Below are 16,859 nucleotides of genomic sequence, written 5' to 3'. Positions count from 1 at the left end.
CATGCCTTGTCCCACATGTGCACACAGGGCCACCTAAATCTTTTCCTGATGTAATAGGATGGAATGCAGGGCCACAGAGGCCACCCCTTTCCTCTGTTTTTACACCAGCTGACCCTCAGCAAGCACCCAGTGCAGCTTTGAATGCGGAATGTGTAGAGTGTCTCTACCCCTTTATTTAAGAAACTTAATTTTAAAGGCAATGTCCATTTATTAAACATGGTGAACGCATGAAAGCATGACAAAGTGAATAAAAATTGCTGTTATGGGTTGAAGAACAGCTGCTGTGTGCTCTTCCTTGGCTTCTCCTGTGCCCACAGGCCCCGCAGGCCACACAGGGCACACAGGCCACACAGACCTTGCAGCCTCCTGCTGTGACCTGTTTTCCTGAACGATACAATCATTACTCAACCCATCACACTGGAGAATACATAAGCTGGTTTTCCATAAAGTCTCTAGGAGTCTAACACAGTAGGTCTATTTCTTTTACTTTCATTTCTAAATCTTTTCCTGATGTAATAGGATGGAATGCAAGACCCCTTTCCTCTCCGCCTGACATGCTGAAGGTACGGGCACTTCACCTATGGGAAGCACAGAAACCAACACCCCAGGCAGGGGATAGCCACACCAGTTTGAATTCTGTGAAGTGTTTGCTGCTGTCCACATAATATCAGACACACCAGACTTCACAGCAACCTTCTGACCCCCAGAAAGCTTTTTCTATAGAATTTCAATTACTCTGTTTTCCAAACATGCTAGAGCCACACCACGAAAATACAGGGGTTGTCTCCTGTCATAGTGTCTAATAAACACACACCAAAATACACCTGCAAGTCTATAAGCCTTCGTGTTTTATTAATTCCGCTGAAAATCCAAAGTTCTCTGCGGTTGAGGGCAGGCGCCGTGGTCATGCAGAAGGGAGCCAACCCCATACTATGTACATTCACAGTTCCAAACACCGTGACATTGCGGTGCAAGAAAAGAGAATCAGGAGGAACAAACATCCATTCAAAGTCTGTTTATCAGAGATTTTTTTTTCTGAAAATGCACAGTGGCATTTCGTTAAAAAAACCCTTCATCCGCAGACTCAGGGAGGGGAGCTGCGGGCCCTTCCTTTGGAATATCTTAGTTTATTAACCTCCTTCACTGGTCACGTGCAGGCTGTTCTCTTTTAAAAATGAATCTTTATGCATTCTATAATTATAAAATCAATTGCTACCAAGGCTACGTTAGCATTTCTCCCGTGTCCAATAAGCCAGGAGCCCAGAAATCGGCTTCTGTCTGCCATCCCTGTCTGTGTTTCTGGCAGTGCTTGTGCTAGAGCCACGGGGTGACGTGACCAGGGTGGGCGGCTCCTTGACGCTAATGCCTGTCAGTGGGGAACGCAGGGCACCACACTGAGGAGGTTAGTAAACATTTTCTCCTGCACTTACTGGCCTCGTGGTCACTTTCTACAGAGACACCCTGAATACAAAATCAGTTCACCTCAGAAAAATTTGTTTCCCCAAATAAACCCAGAGGCTTTGCTTAGCAGACAAACCGAAGTCTATAGTTATTATTGTGCTTTATAGGCCAGCTTCTCATTATACCATAAAAATGGTGGAAAAAGTGGCGGCAGAAGATAAAGGTCACACCGAATGTCTCCAGTCCCAGTGCCTCAAAGCCCCTTCCTCTCCCCCTTTAAGAGGGGACAGAACCACCTACTCCTGGGACACACCCGGCCCAATGTCAGGAGGTGGTGCTGCAGGGAGGCACCACCTGGGCCAAATGTCCTGGTCCTCCCACACGCCACCATGCGGCGTACCCCTCCCTAAGCGAAGGCTGCACACAGGAAGGTGGCTGGTCAGCAGCTGCCACATGCCACACCCTGAAGGCCAGAGAACCCAAGCAGAGAGGAGGGAGGAGCTGCCCGCCTGGCCAGAGTCTCCAGGGCTGCTCAGGAGGTCACACACTACACAGCTTGGTGACCTCCCGCTGCTGCCTCTGCCTCTCACTTCCTACCATGTTCAGTCCCGACTGGAGGTGGAGGACACAATGAAGTAGACTGCGTTATAGTAAAACAGAAATACCCAACTGGTAACGTCGATACAAAAGAGGGGGGTCTTGAAAAAAGATCAAAAAAAGCAGAAAAAGTGTCCTGGAGCTGGGACCGGGACCTTGTGGCTGAATCTCCCCTGCTGGGGCCCAAACGGGAGAAGAGGAGTTTAACCTGGTGGAGAGAGGCCCAATAGAAATTTAGGTCAAAGCTCGAAACAGCCTCGAATGCTATCAAAAAAGGCCTATAAATAAATAGTCTCTGACCCTAAAAGGAAAATGAAGTAGAAAAACAATTTTCTTTTTTTTAAAAAATGTGGAATGTTTCCTGAAGTACCTAAATGAAGTTATAAAATCCTCATGAGTTTCACACAAATATAGAAATGTTTAAAAATCAGGCAATACCCTGCCACGCCATGATCCCACAGAGGTGGGCAGAATTTTGTGCTGGAATCACACGCAGGCGGAAGTTCTGCTTCCAGTGTGTGTGCGTAGGAGGCCCTGGCCTTGTGCACGAGGGAGTGAGAGACTGAGGGAGACCCACAGCAGGACACTGCAGCTAGCACCCCAGAGGGGACCAGCCAGGGGGAGCCCCTGCCCTCCACAGGTGGGGACACGTGCAGGCTCCTTCCGAATTCTCCACTCGCTGGTCTGAAATGGAGACTTCGCAAAGAAACGAAAACAAACCCCGAAGTCGTCTGTAACTTGGGCCTGGACACAGCGCCTGGACACGGGAGCAGGGAGCGAGACCCGGTTGCCACTTGCAGGGGGGCCAGCAGCTGCCTGGACGCAGGCAGTCATGCTGGGAGAGGCTGTGTCCCTCTGCAGCCCCATGCTACTCCAGTTTCTTATGGGATGGCCTCCTGCCAACGTCCACACTGTCAGGGCTGAAGTCAGTACAGAAGCCATTCGGGGCTGCTGCAGGTGGGGTCTGGGCACTGCTTTCAAAGTATGTCTGATCCGGATACAAATACTCTTCTGCAAAGTTGGGGTATGTTTCTGCAAACCTGCTGAAGTCAGCTGGAAAGATAAAGCCACCTTTGGTTACTGGGGTCTTGGAGGAGCAAATGCCTAGATTTTGGGGGCTCTTTTCGCTGGGTTCTGGTGGCACCACCCAGTGCCCCTCTGGGAGGTGGGAATCACAGGTCGACACTTTGGGGGAGCAAGAAACCTGCACTCAGCTTCCTGCTGGGCCCTGTCTTCCTGAGAACAAGGGGCAGCCAGCAAGTCCTTTTGGCTGTTCCTGCTTTTGGGAAAATCTAAAGTGAGCTTGTGACTCTGAATTCAATAAATACATCCTGGGTATCTGGCACTACTGGTTCAGTGGCAAGACCAAGGTCCAGGGGATATCTGACCCTGTGTGAGCGATGTGGGGAGCCAGGCACGGGAGCTACTTTGCAGACCCTGCACGTGGCCCTTTGGGAGCAGAAGCACCCAGGCTTCCACCTGCCACACTGCAAACAGGTTTGGCAGTGGTGGAGGATGGATGCAGGGGATGTGGGACACCAGAGCCCATGCCTACCTGTGGGAACCCGGGAGCAGTTGACAGCTGCCCGTGCTGACGTCACAGCAGAGCCTGAGCAGGCCCAGGAGAGTGGCATGGTCAGCACGGAACACAGTGTCTGAGCTTGATGTAGTTTTAAAAACACCCAAACAAGATACAAACGATAAACCATTTCAGAATTCCTTATCTTTCTGAGCAAATGCCCACTTGATTTGTGTTTTGTTTTTAGGGAAAATATACGTAAGTTAGAAATGAACCAGGGCTGCCCTCTGAGGGACCCTGACCGAGGGGGGGCCCTGAGGCCCTCTGCCACCCTCCCTGGCTCTGGGACCCCTCACTGGGCAAGATAGTTTTCCCAAAATTCTAGCTCTGCCCTTCCCAGTCGCTGGGACTCCTACCCTGTGTGTGTTGCAGGGAAGTGCAGAGAGTCCCTAGTGGGGGCATGGCTGGACTCTGAGCCCATCTCAGCCTCGAGGGATGCATCACCACTGCCCACACTCTGAGAAGGGGTGCTTTGGCAGAGGTTTGCCAGTTTTAAACAGCAATTTACAATATTATCTAGCCAAATGTCACCAGAAAAGTGAGTTGTTCTGGAGTGAAAATCACCCTCCCATCATGTCTGTGATGGCTCAGGAGCACCCACCTCCCTGTGCCCTCCTGGCAAACCGCCCAGGCAGGGGAACGTGCAGCTTGGAGCCCTGGCTGTCACTGACAAGGCCAGCACTTCTGAGGGAGAGAAGACCCTATAGCAAGGGCTGCACGGAGCCAGGGGTAGACATCCCCCTGCCCCTGGGAGCTGCAACAGCCTCTGAAGATTGTGTCCACACTGGGGCCCGGGGATCCAGAGCTGGGCTTGGTATTTGGTTCCATAAACTGCCTGAAGAAAGCCAGTTTCAAAGCTCCCTGCCTACCCCGGCCAGGTTCTGGGAAGAACCTTTCTTCTGAGGACGTTCTGTGTTGCAGGAGATGCAGGGCAGCCTGGTGCACAGAGGGGAGCCTGGGGACGCTCCAGGGGCATGCTCAGGCCAGCACAATGGTGAGTCCTTCCCACTCACGGTGTGACCCCACCTCCGCCACTCACCAAATGTGATCTTCCCCTTCTCTTCCTCATCAATAGCTCGAAAAAGGTCTGTGACAGGAAGTTCCGCCACCCCCAACGCGGTCTTGAGGATGCTGGACAAGTCGCCCTCCCCTATGCTGCCATCCTCCTGGGACCCATACATCTGCAGGGCAGAGCAGAGTAGACCGTCACCTCACGGCCGCCTCCTCTGTCCTGGCCAGGATGGGCCAGTGACCCCACAGATGTCCTGGCTCTCCAGCAGCCCCAAGGCCCTGAGAACTCGGATGCTGCTGACCTGACCCCCAGTGACCAATGAGCAGGTCAACAACCTGGTGAGGCCAAAGCCGACCCGGCCCCTCCTGCTGCCTGTTGGACACAACGGAGGGACCCATTCCTTGTCCCACTTTTTATACTGAGAAATAAACCCAGCCTCCCCTCCTGCTGCTGTCATCCCGCTATAGGCTTTACTGGGGGACTCTGGAGCAGGTGCAAACCCAGCCTCCCCTCCTGCCACCGTCATCCCTCTACAGGCTCCACTGGGTGACTCTGGAGCAGGTGCAAACCCAGCCTCCCCTCCTGCCGCTGTCATCCCGCTATAGGCTCTACTGGGGGACTCTGGAGCAGGTGCAAACCCAGCCTCCCCTCCTGCCACCGTCATCCCACTACAGGCTCTACCGGCGGACTCTGGAGCAGGTGCAAACCCAGCTTCCCCTCCTGCCACCGTCATCCTGCTACAGGCTCTACTGAGTGACTCTGGAGCAGGCGCTAGGGGGCTGTCTGAACAGGTACAGTGAGGCGGGGTCAGCAAAGAGGCCACAAATCTGTGAGGCCTGGGCCAGATCAGGCCGGCAGCCTGCCCAGGTCTGGAGGGAGGCCAGGGTTTCTTAGAAAGCGGTGACCACATGGTGACACTGTCCAGTTAGTTCCCCTGGTGTGATCAACATGAACCACCTCTCCATGTGGGGACCCCCAGCACTGCTGCGGAGAGGCTGTGCTGGGGCCAGAAAGGTTCTCAGGGTGGGGAGATAAGCCACTTCCTCACTTCTATTGTCCTGGGAGTCTAGCTGATGAGAGTTGTGCTCACTCGGGAGTCCCTGAGGGAACGGTCTCTCCAGACAAAGCCTGCCCAGCTCTATTCTAGATCCAAGTGTCCAGTGAGGCAAGCCCCAAGGCTTCCTGGGGGGGGGGGTGTCTGTGGGATCCCCCCAGTGGCAAATGGCTCAGCTCTGGCAGGACACATCCTGCTGGGTGTAGCCTGGGGCAGCTCCGAAGCCCTGCTCTCTTCACCAGGCAACAGGCCAACAGGGAGGCTGTGCAGGGAGAGAGGAGGTGTGCCGCCCCTTGTGAGACATGCGGACACAGAGCAGGTGGTGAAGTGACACCTGCCAGCCCGGCCCTGGGGTCTGGGGTGTCACTAGTCTATGTCTTTATTACAAGCGTGGGTTGCTAATTTCAGTTAGTCTTCTGGGTGTTTTATAGACAACAGCCAGCAGAGGCTCACAGAACAGCAGTTAGGCCAAGTCCCTTGCCCGCACCAAACTCATATGAGCGGAACCCACACTTGCCTTGAATGCCAGCTGGATGGTGTCCAACGTCTTGGCCGGCCGGCAGACCACAGACAGGGCGACCACGTACTCTCGCAGGTCCATCCAGCCGTTGCCCTGTGGGGAAAGGCCCTGTCAGGCATGCAGAGCTCCAGTGCTGCACACAGGTCCCGCATGTCACCCAAAGGGTCAGTCCAGGCTCACTTGACGTCTGGCTGTGTGAAAGGCGCTGTGGGAGAAGACTGGTAACACCTGGACCCTCTAAGGTCACTGTACTGTGCATGTGATTTTTGACCATTACCACGAATTGTCCAATTCTAAGACCACGATGGGGAGCTTCTCAATAAAGCATGTGCAAAATAACGATAGTCACCTGCCAAGACTTGCATTTTGAAAGACAAACCAGTAAGCACCAATGCTTGCTTTGGGCTCTAAGCACTTAGTCTGATTGTGGCAAGACGTGACAGGGAGCCCAGCACAGGGCAGCTCTGGGCTTCAGCCCCTGGCCTGCTGACCACCCTCAGGTGTACTTGTGGCCTCTACAGGGTGAGCTGCTGTTTTGGTGAGCGGGCTGGTGCTGTGCTGTGTGAGGGACAGGCCAGGACTGACAGAGATGGGAGACCACACTCCTGTTGGTGTTGGGCACACCTGGGCCTGGGAAAAAACCACCCCATCACTGAGCACAGAGTGCAAATGAATACCAGGGGAAGAAGGACTCCTTGGTCTAGAGGAAGAGGTAAGAGCACTTCAGGGCAGAGGGAAGACTCCCTGGCTAAAGGTAGAGGGGCGATGCACCCAGAAGGGGAAAGAGGGTTTCTTAACCAGAGAGAGGAAGTGAGGAGCACTCAGGGTTGGGAGGATTCCCTGATCAGAGGAGGGGAGGACCGCCTGGAGATGGAGGGAGGACTCTGATCAGATAGAGGTGGTGAGGAGCATTGGGGCAGAGGGAGGACTCCCTGGTCAGTGAGATGGTGGCAGAGGTGAGGAGCACCATAGCACAGGACAGCATAGGAGCCAGAGCCTCCCCAGTAGCAAATGGCTCGGCTGTGGGGCACATACAGGTCCCTGGGGCATTTCTGTCCTCAAGGCGTGGCATGGGTGGGGAGGTGCTCCAGGGAAGGAGGTGGGCACAGGTATGTTGAGTTTACTTCTGACCCAACAAGAGGACGAGGTCCTAGTTCTGGGAAGGAATCCCCTCTGGGCCTGAGCCCTGTGAAACAGGCAACACTCCCACCTCAAAGGATCATTATGAATTTGAAAGAACAGAAAATAGAAAATTAACAACTGTTTGTTGAATCAACATCTACGGTCTCATATCTGAAACTCGAGGCTGCTTGAAAGCATCTCAGTGGAAATGCAGCCAGAGCTGCGCTCCTATAGGAGATGAAGTCTGTGCCTGCCTCCGCTGCCCAGAGCTGCGTCCAGCACAGCCATCTGGTCTGCAGCAAAAATCACTCAATCACACCACCAATAAAAGGTGGCAGTGGCTCACACGCTCTGCACACCATGGAGGCCTCACGATGTTGAGGCCACTCTCTTGCTTCCCCTGGGTTCTACCGAAGTCCATGTACAGCTGTTCCTCATTGGTATAAAGAGCACACCATGTTGTCCCATGGCACACACTGTGATGGCAAAGGGACATGCTGTAGCTTCACACAGAACACGCAGGGCTGAAGGAGCCCTAACACGCCACGGGCCCAGCGGGACCCACAGCTCAGGTATCAGTGCCCTGACACGCACCTCCAGGTCAGCTTAGGTTCAGGGATTTCTGAGAGGCGTGACAGCCTGTCCCCCCTCAGGCACCACCCATGCCTTCCCAAGCCCCTCAAGGCCACCCACATTTTTAAGCCATGACAACATAACGTGATTGTTGACTCCCTTGGCTACCGTGTCTGACTTAAGGATGTGATGTGGAGGGGTGATGGGGCTCTGGGGGGATGGGGCTCTAGGAGGGGGGCGAGGGAGAGGGCGCAGTGGGGCCGCTGGGGGAGAGGATGTGGGGGAGGGGTGGTGGTCCTAGGGGAGAGGTCCTCACACGCTAACACAAGCCCACGGGGAACCTCTCAGGGGATCTCTTAGAAGGGGGCACAGTATCTAGAAATTCTGGTGTGCGGAAGAGACTCCAGCTGAGCTGGCTTGTGGTGGTTTAGTGCAGGGTCCCTTGGAGATCCCAGTATGGGGATAGCCTTTTGGAATCATTAGAACTTCAGTACTGGATACAGCACGGCAGGAATCTCTCCCTGGGACAGGGTGTGTAAGGAGGGTGGCTCCCCCTCTATGCTTGAGGAATTGTCTAATACGTGCTCGTATTACATTGAGGACAATTTACACGTTGAAAGCCAGAGGTTTCACCACCCTCAGTGGTGGCCCCACCTCATCAAACAGCGAGAACATGTCTTCCAGCACATCAGACACCGGGACTTCTAGGTACGCGGCGAACTCTGAAACCCCGATCTTCTCTTCTCTCATGATCTTAACACTTTCTGAATATTTGTCCAGATCTTTTTCAAGTTTTTCTGGTTTTAGCCTAGAAAAAACATTTACAGAGTTATCAACAAGAGGTTTACTGTTATGACTCCTTGAAATATTAAACTACTTTGTATGAAGAACACGTCGGTTTTCAAGGAAAGGCACCGTAGTGACTTGAGGGTGCACAGTAGGTGCTGAGTGTCTAAAGAGATGTTTGTGCTCCGTGGTTCTGTGGATGCCCCTTGGGCGGGGTGTCCTACGGGGTGACCTCCTGGGGCAGCACCTGCAGGGAGAGCTGCCAAGCATGGAAAGTTTTAAAGACAATCCTATGTGGATTGATGCTGGTATTTGAAAAACAAAGAACAGAATAAGCATTATTAGCAATTATCTCCTTAACTGCCTGCCCTGACCTCTGGTAGCCTCAGCTGGACCCTGGCAGCCCTGGTTCCAGCTCTCTAGGAAGAACGGAGAACTTACCCGAGGCCACGCACGAGTCTGGCAAATTCTAAGAGGCAGGTGTCAGCAGGGAGGCGAAGCTGTCCTTCTGCCAGGGCCAGCTGGCAATCCTCAAATGTATAGTCGGTCACAGAGATGCCCAGGGCCCTGCAAGAGAGCGCGGGGACCCATCAGCATGACCCCAAGACCTCCATTCTCACAGTCCCCTCCAAGTAGCTGAGCAAAGGGCTCTTCCCCTGGCTGTGTGTCCAGAGGATGGACACAGGGCAACGTGTCCACACCCAAAGGAAGGTTCTAGAGATGTAAGAGGTCGGCAAGGGTCACCAAATGTAACAGAGGCACCTTTGCTTCCCAAGGCACCATCTGGGGCTCTCTCGAATCGTCTTTGAGAACAGAAATCCCTGCAGTGGCCAAGGACTGCATGTGGCGCGTCCTGCTCTGGGACCATATGTCTACGTCATGGGGTCATCTGGCCAAAACAATGTGTATGGGTAAGGAGTTTCCTCCCTTGGTGGAACCCAGGCAGAAACAGCCTGGTGCTTTCACTCAGGCTCCTGTGATTTTATTTTACTTTTACAGTTTTTTGGCCGGGCCAGGTTTGAACCTGCCACCTCTGGTATATGGGGCTGGCGCTCTACTCCTTTGAGCCACAGGCACCGCATAATGTCATTTCTAGGTTGGTTATACATTAAAAAGAAATTACTGTGAATACAAGTGGGGGCCAAGCTGAAAGTGGAAGTCATGAACAGGATGGGTTTTCTAAGAATAGAAACTTCCGCCACCCAGAATTAGGCTGACTGTTTGTATGGAAGGGCCTTGGGGTGCCCTCAGGGCACAGGGAACTATCAACTCAGAAAGAACTTGAGGCAAAAGAAACCACCCCACACAAGAAGAAAACGGCATGAAAACCTTTAAAAATGAGTCTGCTACTCTAAATATGTGAGGATACGTCTGACCAATGGGCAGATCCTCTTTCACCCCAGTTCTCTGGGGGTCCCTGTCCAGCTGTGGGTCACCTTCTCCCACCTGTTGGCACATTAAAGGCAATTTCCAGCAATTCCAAAAGAAAAAGTTACAGGCAACAGAAGAAACTCATGATAAAGTTTATTTTCCCACTTAAATGAACCAGGGAAAGCAGGGTCTGCACACACCCCAGGCTGTCTCCCGAGCTGCTCAGTCAGTGCAGAATGGGTGGGAAAAGCCACCCCCTCTCTAGGGGATGCAGAGCACTCCCCCTGCAACTCTTCCCTGGTAGTGGGAACCTAGCAGGTGGCGGGAATGGGCACTGGAGGGGCTTTGGGCAGGTGTGGCACCCAAACCTGCAGCCTAGACACAGTCCTCTCCCCAGAGCCCTACAGGGACAGAAGACACCTCCTGAAGGTCAGGAAAGGTGCTCCCACCCCTGCCCCTGCCCCCAGAAGCCCTTATCAGAGACCCTGGGAGTCCCACTGATGTCTGTGTTCAGTGCTGAGCACACTCCTGCCTGGCAGCTCTCCCCCCCCGCCCCCCCCCAGCTCTCACTCGGAACAGGGGCTGCCCCTCACTGTTGGCTCGTGTCCTCATGGTTTCTGTCCTGCTGAAAAGCATGTGGTGGCCACATGGCTGCCATTTCATCCTGTGTATCCAATTCTACTCTAAACCAGTACAGCACAAGCCCTGAAATCCTAACAGCCCCACTCCACATGGGCGCATGCAGGGAACCAGGGCATCTTCACCAGTTGTGGCCCTGACCCCAGGACTTGGGTATATAGAGCGAGGTCTCAGGGCAGACAGTCTCTCCCTGCTTACTAAAACATGTTTACGGTGGAATTAACCAAGCATAAAAACCCAAACATCACCCCTCCCCTAAGGAATCTCCATATTGAAGGGGCTTTTAATAATTTCCCCAACACAGGGTGCCTTGGAGACACCGTGGGCTTGTTTCCAGACCCATGGTAAAGCGAGTGTCACGACGAAGTCACACACTCCTGGTTTCCCAGAGCATGAGAGGTTACGTCTACACAAGGCTGTAGTTTAAGTGCGACAGCATTATCTCTAAGAAACATGTACATGGCTGAATTGAAAATACTTCATCATTAAAAAAGGCAAATGATCATCAGAGGCTGCTGGTGGGGGTCCTGGGCCTGAGTGGCAGGTGCTGAAGGTGGGGTGGCCGTGGCACTTCCTTAGATGCCGACTGGCTTTTCCTTTCACCAAAGTTCTCTGTAGCAAGAGACGCTGTTCAGCATTATACACAGAACTTCCAAACTGGAGTTGATCCCTTCAAACCCTGCTGCTGCTCTACCAGTGAAGTGCATGGAGGATTCTAACCCCCTGACGGTCATTTCAATGGTGTTCATGGCATCTTCACGAGTAGATCCCATCTCGAGAAACCACCATCTTTGCTCCCCAGAGAAGCAGCTCCTCCTGGTCTCTTCCAAGCTCCACCGTGTGATGACATGAACTAGTCCCCCCTGCTGACTCCAGTTCCAGTTGTCACCTCTGCCCCATCTGCAGGTCCTTCCTCCTCTGAAGTCTGGAACTGGGACTCCCACTGAAGTCTGGGAACGCAGTCTCCACGGGGTTGGAAGCCACGTCTCTCAAACTCCTGATTGAGACCTCCTCCCATGAACCAAGAGTGTTTTGACAGCGTCCAGGATGGAGATTCTGTCCCAGGAGGTTTTCCACTGACTTTGGCCAGAGCCATCCAAGGAATCAGTATCCATGGCAGCTACAGCCTTATGAAATGTATTTCTTAGATAAGACTTTTTTTAAAAAAATTAAATCATAGCTATGTACATTAATGCAGTTATGGGGTACAATGTGCTGGTTTTATATACAATTTGAAATATTTTCATCAAACTGGTTAACATAGCCTTCATGGCATTTTCTTAGTTATTGTGTTAAGATATTTATATTCTACATTTAGTAAGTTTCACATGTACCCTTGTAAGATGCACCCTAGATGCATCTTTTTTTTTTTTTGAGACAGTCTTACTATGTCACCCTTGGTAGAGTACCACGGTATCACAGCTCACAGCAACCTCAAACTCTTGGGCTTAAGTGATTCTCTTGCCTCGGACTCCCAAGTAGTTGGGTTCACAGGTGCCCACCACAATGCCCAGCTATTTTTTTTTTTTTTTTGTTGTTGTTGTTGCAGTTGTCATTGTTACTTAGCTGGCCCGGGCTGGGTGCAAACCAGCCACCCTTGGTGCATCCATAGCAACCGCTGTGCTATGGGTGTCAAGCCTTCTTAGGTAAGTCTTGAAAGTCAAAATTAGTCTTCAATCCAAGGGCTGAGGAATGGATGCTGTATTACAGGCATGAGAACGTGAATCTCCTGTGTGTCTCCGTGGAGCACGGTGTCACTGAGCAGTAATACTTAGGAGATTGTTTTCTCCTCTGAGCAGGTCTCAACCATGCTGTAAACAGAGGTATTGTCATCTAGGTTACTCTGTGAACGCACAGCCAGAGTAGACTTAGCATGGTCTTTGAGGGCTGGATGACTTTCAGAATGGTAAATGAGTGTTGGCTTCCACTTAAGGTCACCAGCTGCACTGGCCCCAATGGAGAGGGTCAGCCTGTGCTTTGAAGCCAGACATGAAGGTCCCAGATGGCATCTTCTTCCACTACGCGGCTGCCTCATCCACACTGAAAACTTGTTAGTGCAGTCACATTCATCAGCGATTGTGCAGGTAACTTGCTGCGGTTTCTCTATTAGTGCTGCTGCCTCACCTTGCACTTTTGTGTTGTGGAGACGGCTTCTTTCCTTAAACTTCATGAACCAACCTCTGCAGCTTCCAAATTTTCTCCTACAGCTTCCTCACCCCTCTCAGCCTTCAGAGAAGTGAAGAGAGTCATGGCCTCACACTGGATCAGGCTTTGGATTAAGGGAGTGTTGTGGCTGGTTTGATGTGTCCAGACTCCTCAGACTTTCTCCGTTATCTGCAGTGAGGCTGTTTGGCTTCTGACTGCTCGTGTGCTCACTGGGCAGGACTTTCATTTCCTTTGTACTCACAACTTGGCTGTTTGGTGCAAGGGCCTAGAGTTTGACTTGTCTTGGTTTTCTATGTGGCTTAGTGCAGTGCAGAACTTGCCTCCGACACATCCCAGGACCTGCTACAATGCTGGAGACCCACCAGGAGGCAGCGCCACTGGTGAAGGCGCCCATCCCACCCGCCGCACCCCCGCCGTTATTTCTTCCATTTTCTTGGAGAGGATATTTGTGACGCAGCAGACCCCCCCTGACCCCCCCACCCAGGAGCCCAGATGTGATGATAGAACATGGTTCCCAGCCATTTGAAGGATTTTCAGAGAAGTCTGAATCACACAAAGGAAATGGCAGACCCATTCACTGACTGGAGCAAAACCTTCCAGTCCCTCAAAGTGTGTGAGACAGACAGATGGCTCTCAGGGAAGCAGGGGCCGCTCAGCATTCATTGAGTTTCATAACACATGTTCTCATCCTCCCATGTCCCCAACAGCAGACAGCACCACAGCAGAAGCCTCGAGTGACGGGCTTGGCCTGGACGGGCCAACGCACCTTCCCCCCAATTCAGTGTCCACTCGGCTACACATTCAGAGCAGCCTGTGGTGGAGGCTGAGTGACCTGTTTCCACCCTCGGTGCAAATGCTCTGGGAGGGAGGGCGCAGGAGTGGGTAACCCAGGCTGCCTGTGGTGTGTCCACAGAGTGTAAACCAAGGGACTCAGAAATGGGAGCCCCGAACTGTCAGCACCACCTGACCCACTGTGTCTGTACTGCCCTCAGCAAGGGAGCCTCCTGGGTGACCTGCTGTGTCAGGGTCTCAGGGGTGTCAAGGAGCCTCTTGGGTGACCTACTGTGTCAGGGTCTCAGGGGTGTCAAGAAGCCTCTTGGGTGACCCACTGTGGCGGAGTCTCAGTGGTGGCAGGGAGCTTCCTGGGTAACTGGCTCTGTCAGGATCTCAGAGGGTGGCAGGGGACCCTCATGGGTGATTGGCCCTGTCAGGATCTCAGGGGTGGCAGGGGACCCTCCTGGGTGATTGGCCCTGTCAGGATCTCAGAGGGTGGCAGGGAGCCTCCTGGGTGATTGGCCCTGTCAGGATCTCAGAGGGTGGCAGGGGACCCTCCTGAGTGATTGGCCCTGTCAGGATCTCAGGGGTGGCAGGGAACCCTCCTGAGTGATTGGCTCTGTTAGGGTCTCGGGGGTGGCAGGGGAGTCTCCTGGGTGACTGGCTGCAGCTCAGGGCTGAGTGCCACCCGCCACAGGTAAGATGGGAGTGGGGACAGACCCCAGTCACTTACTCTGCCATGATGCGCCGCACGTTGCTGGCGTACAGTGCGGGGCTCCTCTTCTCCTCCTCCGAGGGTGTGTAGACAGGAAGGAACTGTACACAGAGAAGCCACGTTACCTCCGAGAGCACCCGACACCACCCTCATAGCACCACCAAACTGCCTGTCCGCAGAATGCGGGTCACCTTCCATGTTGACACAGGTCTGTGCACGTGTGACGCAGGCGCTACATGCACACACACACCCACACGTGTGCAATGCTCCCAGCAGTGCCCCAGGCAGATGGCCTCACTCACGGCACACTGTGTGGGGCCTTAGGGAGGGGTCTGGACTTTAACTGTGAAAGAATTACATGTGTGTTTCCATTTCTAAAGGTCTGTTTTGTGTTGGGATAGCACAGAAATTATTTCTACATTGGAAACACACCATTAGCAGTTTTTTTGCCACCTACAGGATTTTGGAGTTAAAATAAATCGTTCTAGTAACATGCCCTTACCCGAGTAAATGCTTATACAGCATTTTGTAAGCCCCACACCCAGCCCCTGCTCCACGTGAAAAGGCAAAAGTCTAGCTTGGACTTCTCTTTCTTTAACCCATATTTAAGAACGCAGGAACATTCTGAAATCTTAACTATTCTTACTGTATAATTCTAATCTCCTACATTTCTAAAGATTCTATAAATTGTTATGGTTCCTCATAGTAACATTAGAATCTCATATGAACAACACAAGTAAAGACATTTAGTATGATTTTCCAAAGCAATTCAGTTTCTTTCTTTCTTTCTTTCTTTTTTTTTTTTTGAGATAGAGTCTCACTTTGTTGCTCTTGGTAGAGGGCTGTGATGTCCTAGCTCACAGCAACCTCAAACTCTTCAGCTCATGTGATCCTCTTGCCTTGGCCTCTGGAGTAGGTAGGTTAATAGGCACCCACCACAATGCCCAGCTAGTTTTTCTATTTTTAGTGGAGACTGGGTCTTGTTCTTGCTCAGGCTGGTCTCAAACTCATGATCTCAAGAAAACCACCTATCTCAGCCTCCCAAAGTGCTAGGATTATAGGTGTGAGCCACCACACCTGGCTAGCAATTCAGCTTCTTAAAATGAGAAACCAGGTCTGAAGTAGCTGCTCAAAAGTGGTGAGCCATGGAGAAGCATAAGCTCATACTCCAGGCTTCCATCCTCGGGGACTGGCCTGCATTCCCTCCTGCCCAGGACAGAACCAGTCACATAAAGCATCCTGATCAGCAGGGATCACCAGCCTCAGCCTCAGACAAGACACTTGGGCTAGTGCTTTGCAATTGGAACAGCTTACACGGAAGTAAACAGCCTCACTGAAAGCCAGTCTGATTTATACACTTAGCATCACTCTGCAATATTTATTGGAAGGTAGCAAATTGTTCTATTAAACATTTAAGTTGCATATGACTCATCTTTAATTTTCAGATGTAGAAATAGCATATTAGTTCATCTTTTTAAGAAAAGCAACTTCCTTAACCACTCAGATAAAAATTCACAGGCTGTACCTAAGTGACTGTACTTCACTTAGCCAACAGGACAGGCACCACGACCCTGGAGACCCACAGGCTGAGGACTGGGTGGCAGGTTCCACTGTTAGGCCAGGTACTGAACAGAGGATGGTGACAGGCACTTATCACAGCATGAATTCAGTATTAGCAACAGGTGAAACTAAAACCTAAAAAAATTATTCATTGCATGTGCCAATTTAATATGCCCTTAAACTATAAAAGTTGGCTTTCTCGATTTAAAAAATACTAGAAGAATGGTTCAAAATCATACAAGGAAAACTAACTGATGCAAAGTGATGGGGAGGCCCCTCCATGGAGCCCTGAGAAATGGAGAGGGATCCACAGGAAGGGCAGGGGACACCAGGTAGTGCTGTATCCAGACCAGTTCCGGGGTAGCACTGTGTCTACAAGTCACAAAACTCAGCCACCCGTAACACTGTATTTATACAAACCTCAATTTCCACTTGATTGTGAAACTGACACAGGGTAAGCCACAGGATTTTAAACCTTAAAAACATCACATTGAATAGATTTACAAGTCTGGTTAAAAGCTACTGTTTTTAATTTCTTTTAGTTACTTTCATTCTGGAGCAAAATTTCTAGTCCCACGTGTCTCTAAAGGGCACTGCTGTATAGTTAATGTCCCTTCAGAGAGGAGGCTGAGCCTTCCCCAGCTCAAACCCAAATGCTAATATATAGCCACAGGTGAAAGGCTCCTTTGGTCAGATGGGGTATGCACTTTTCTCATCCAACACCTGCTTGCATCTTTGGTTCATCTCTCCACGTTTGCCCTCCAGCTCAGGAGACCTTGTCCACCCCATGCCTGTCCCTTTACAGCCATCCCCAGGCAGCACAGGCCCTATTTCACGCCACCCACAAGCCTGGCCCCAGAGTGCCTAACCTCCTTGTTAGCAGGAGTTGGGGCAGGGGACCACCGGAAGCTCTATCCTTAGGCTCAGGTCCCCTGATGGACAGTCCACCTCTGGACTCCTTCTACACCAATCCCTTTCCACCCTGTCATG

At 51.9% G+C, this 16,859-nt stretch overlaps 1 protein-coding gene across 1 annotated transcript in view; it reads right to left on the bottom strand.

The window, feature by feature from the left end:
* Positions 1-201: 201 nt before the first annotated feature.
* Positions 202-16,859, bottom strand: part of LPCAT1 (lysophosphatidylcholine acyltransferase 1) — a 51,814-nt gene continuing 35,156 nt past the window's right edge. Inside the window, exons 8-14 of the mRNA XM_053593386.1 lie at positions 16,290-16,344; positions 14,328-14,410; positions 9,086-9,211; positions 8,513-8,666; positions 6,161-6,256; positions 4,617-4,758; positions 202-3,051 (exon numbers count right to left, since the gene is read on the bottom strand). Coding sequence (XP_053449361.1) covers positions 2,867-3,051; positions 4,617-4,758; positions 6,161-6,256; positions 8,513-8,666; positions 9,086-9,211; positions 14,328-14,410; positions 16,290-16,344 — 841 coding nt within the window. The 3' untranslated portion in view covers positions 202-2,866. The remainder of the gene's footprint in view (positions 3,052-4,616; positions 4,759-6,160; positions 6,257-8,512; positions 8,667-9,085; positions 9,212-14,327; positions 14,411-16,289; positions 16,345-16,859) is intronic.

This window comes from Nycticebus coucang, chromosome 1 (assembly GCF_027406575.1).
Source record: "Nycticebus coucang isolate mNycCou1 chromosome 1, mNycCou1.pri, whole genome shotgun sequence".
NCBI lineage: Eukaryota > Metazoa > Chordata > Mammalia > Primates > Lorisidae > Nycticebus > Nycticebus coucang.
The sequence above is the reverse complement of the archived record's forward strand: the minus strand, read 5'-3'. Positions and strand labels throughout refer to the sequence as shown.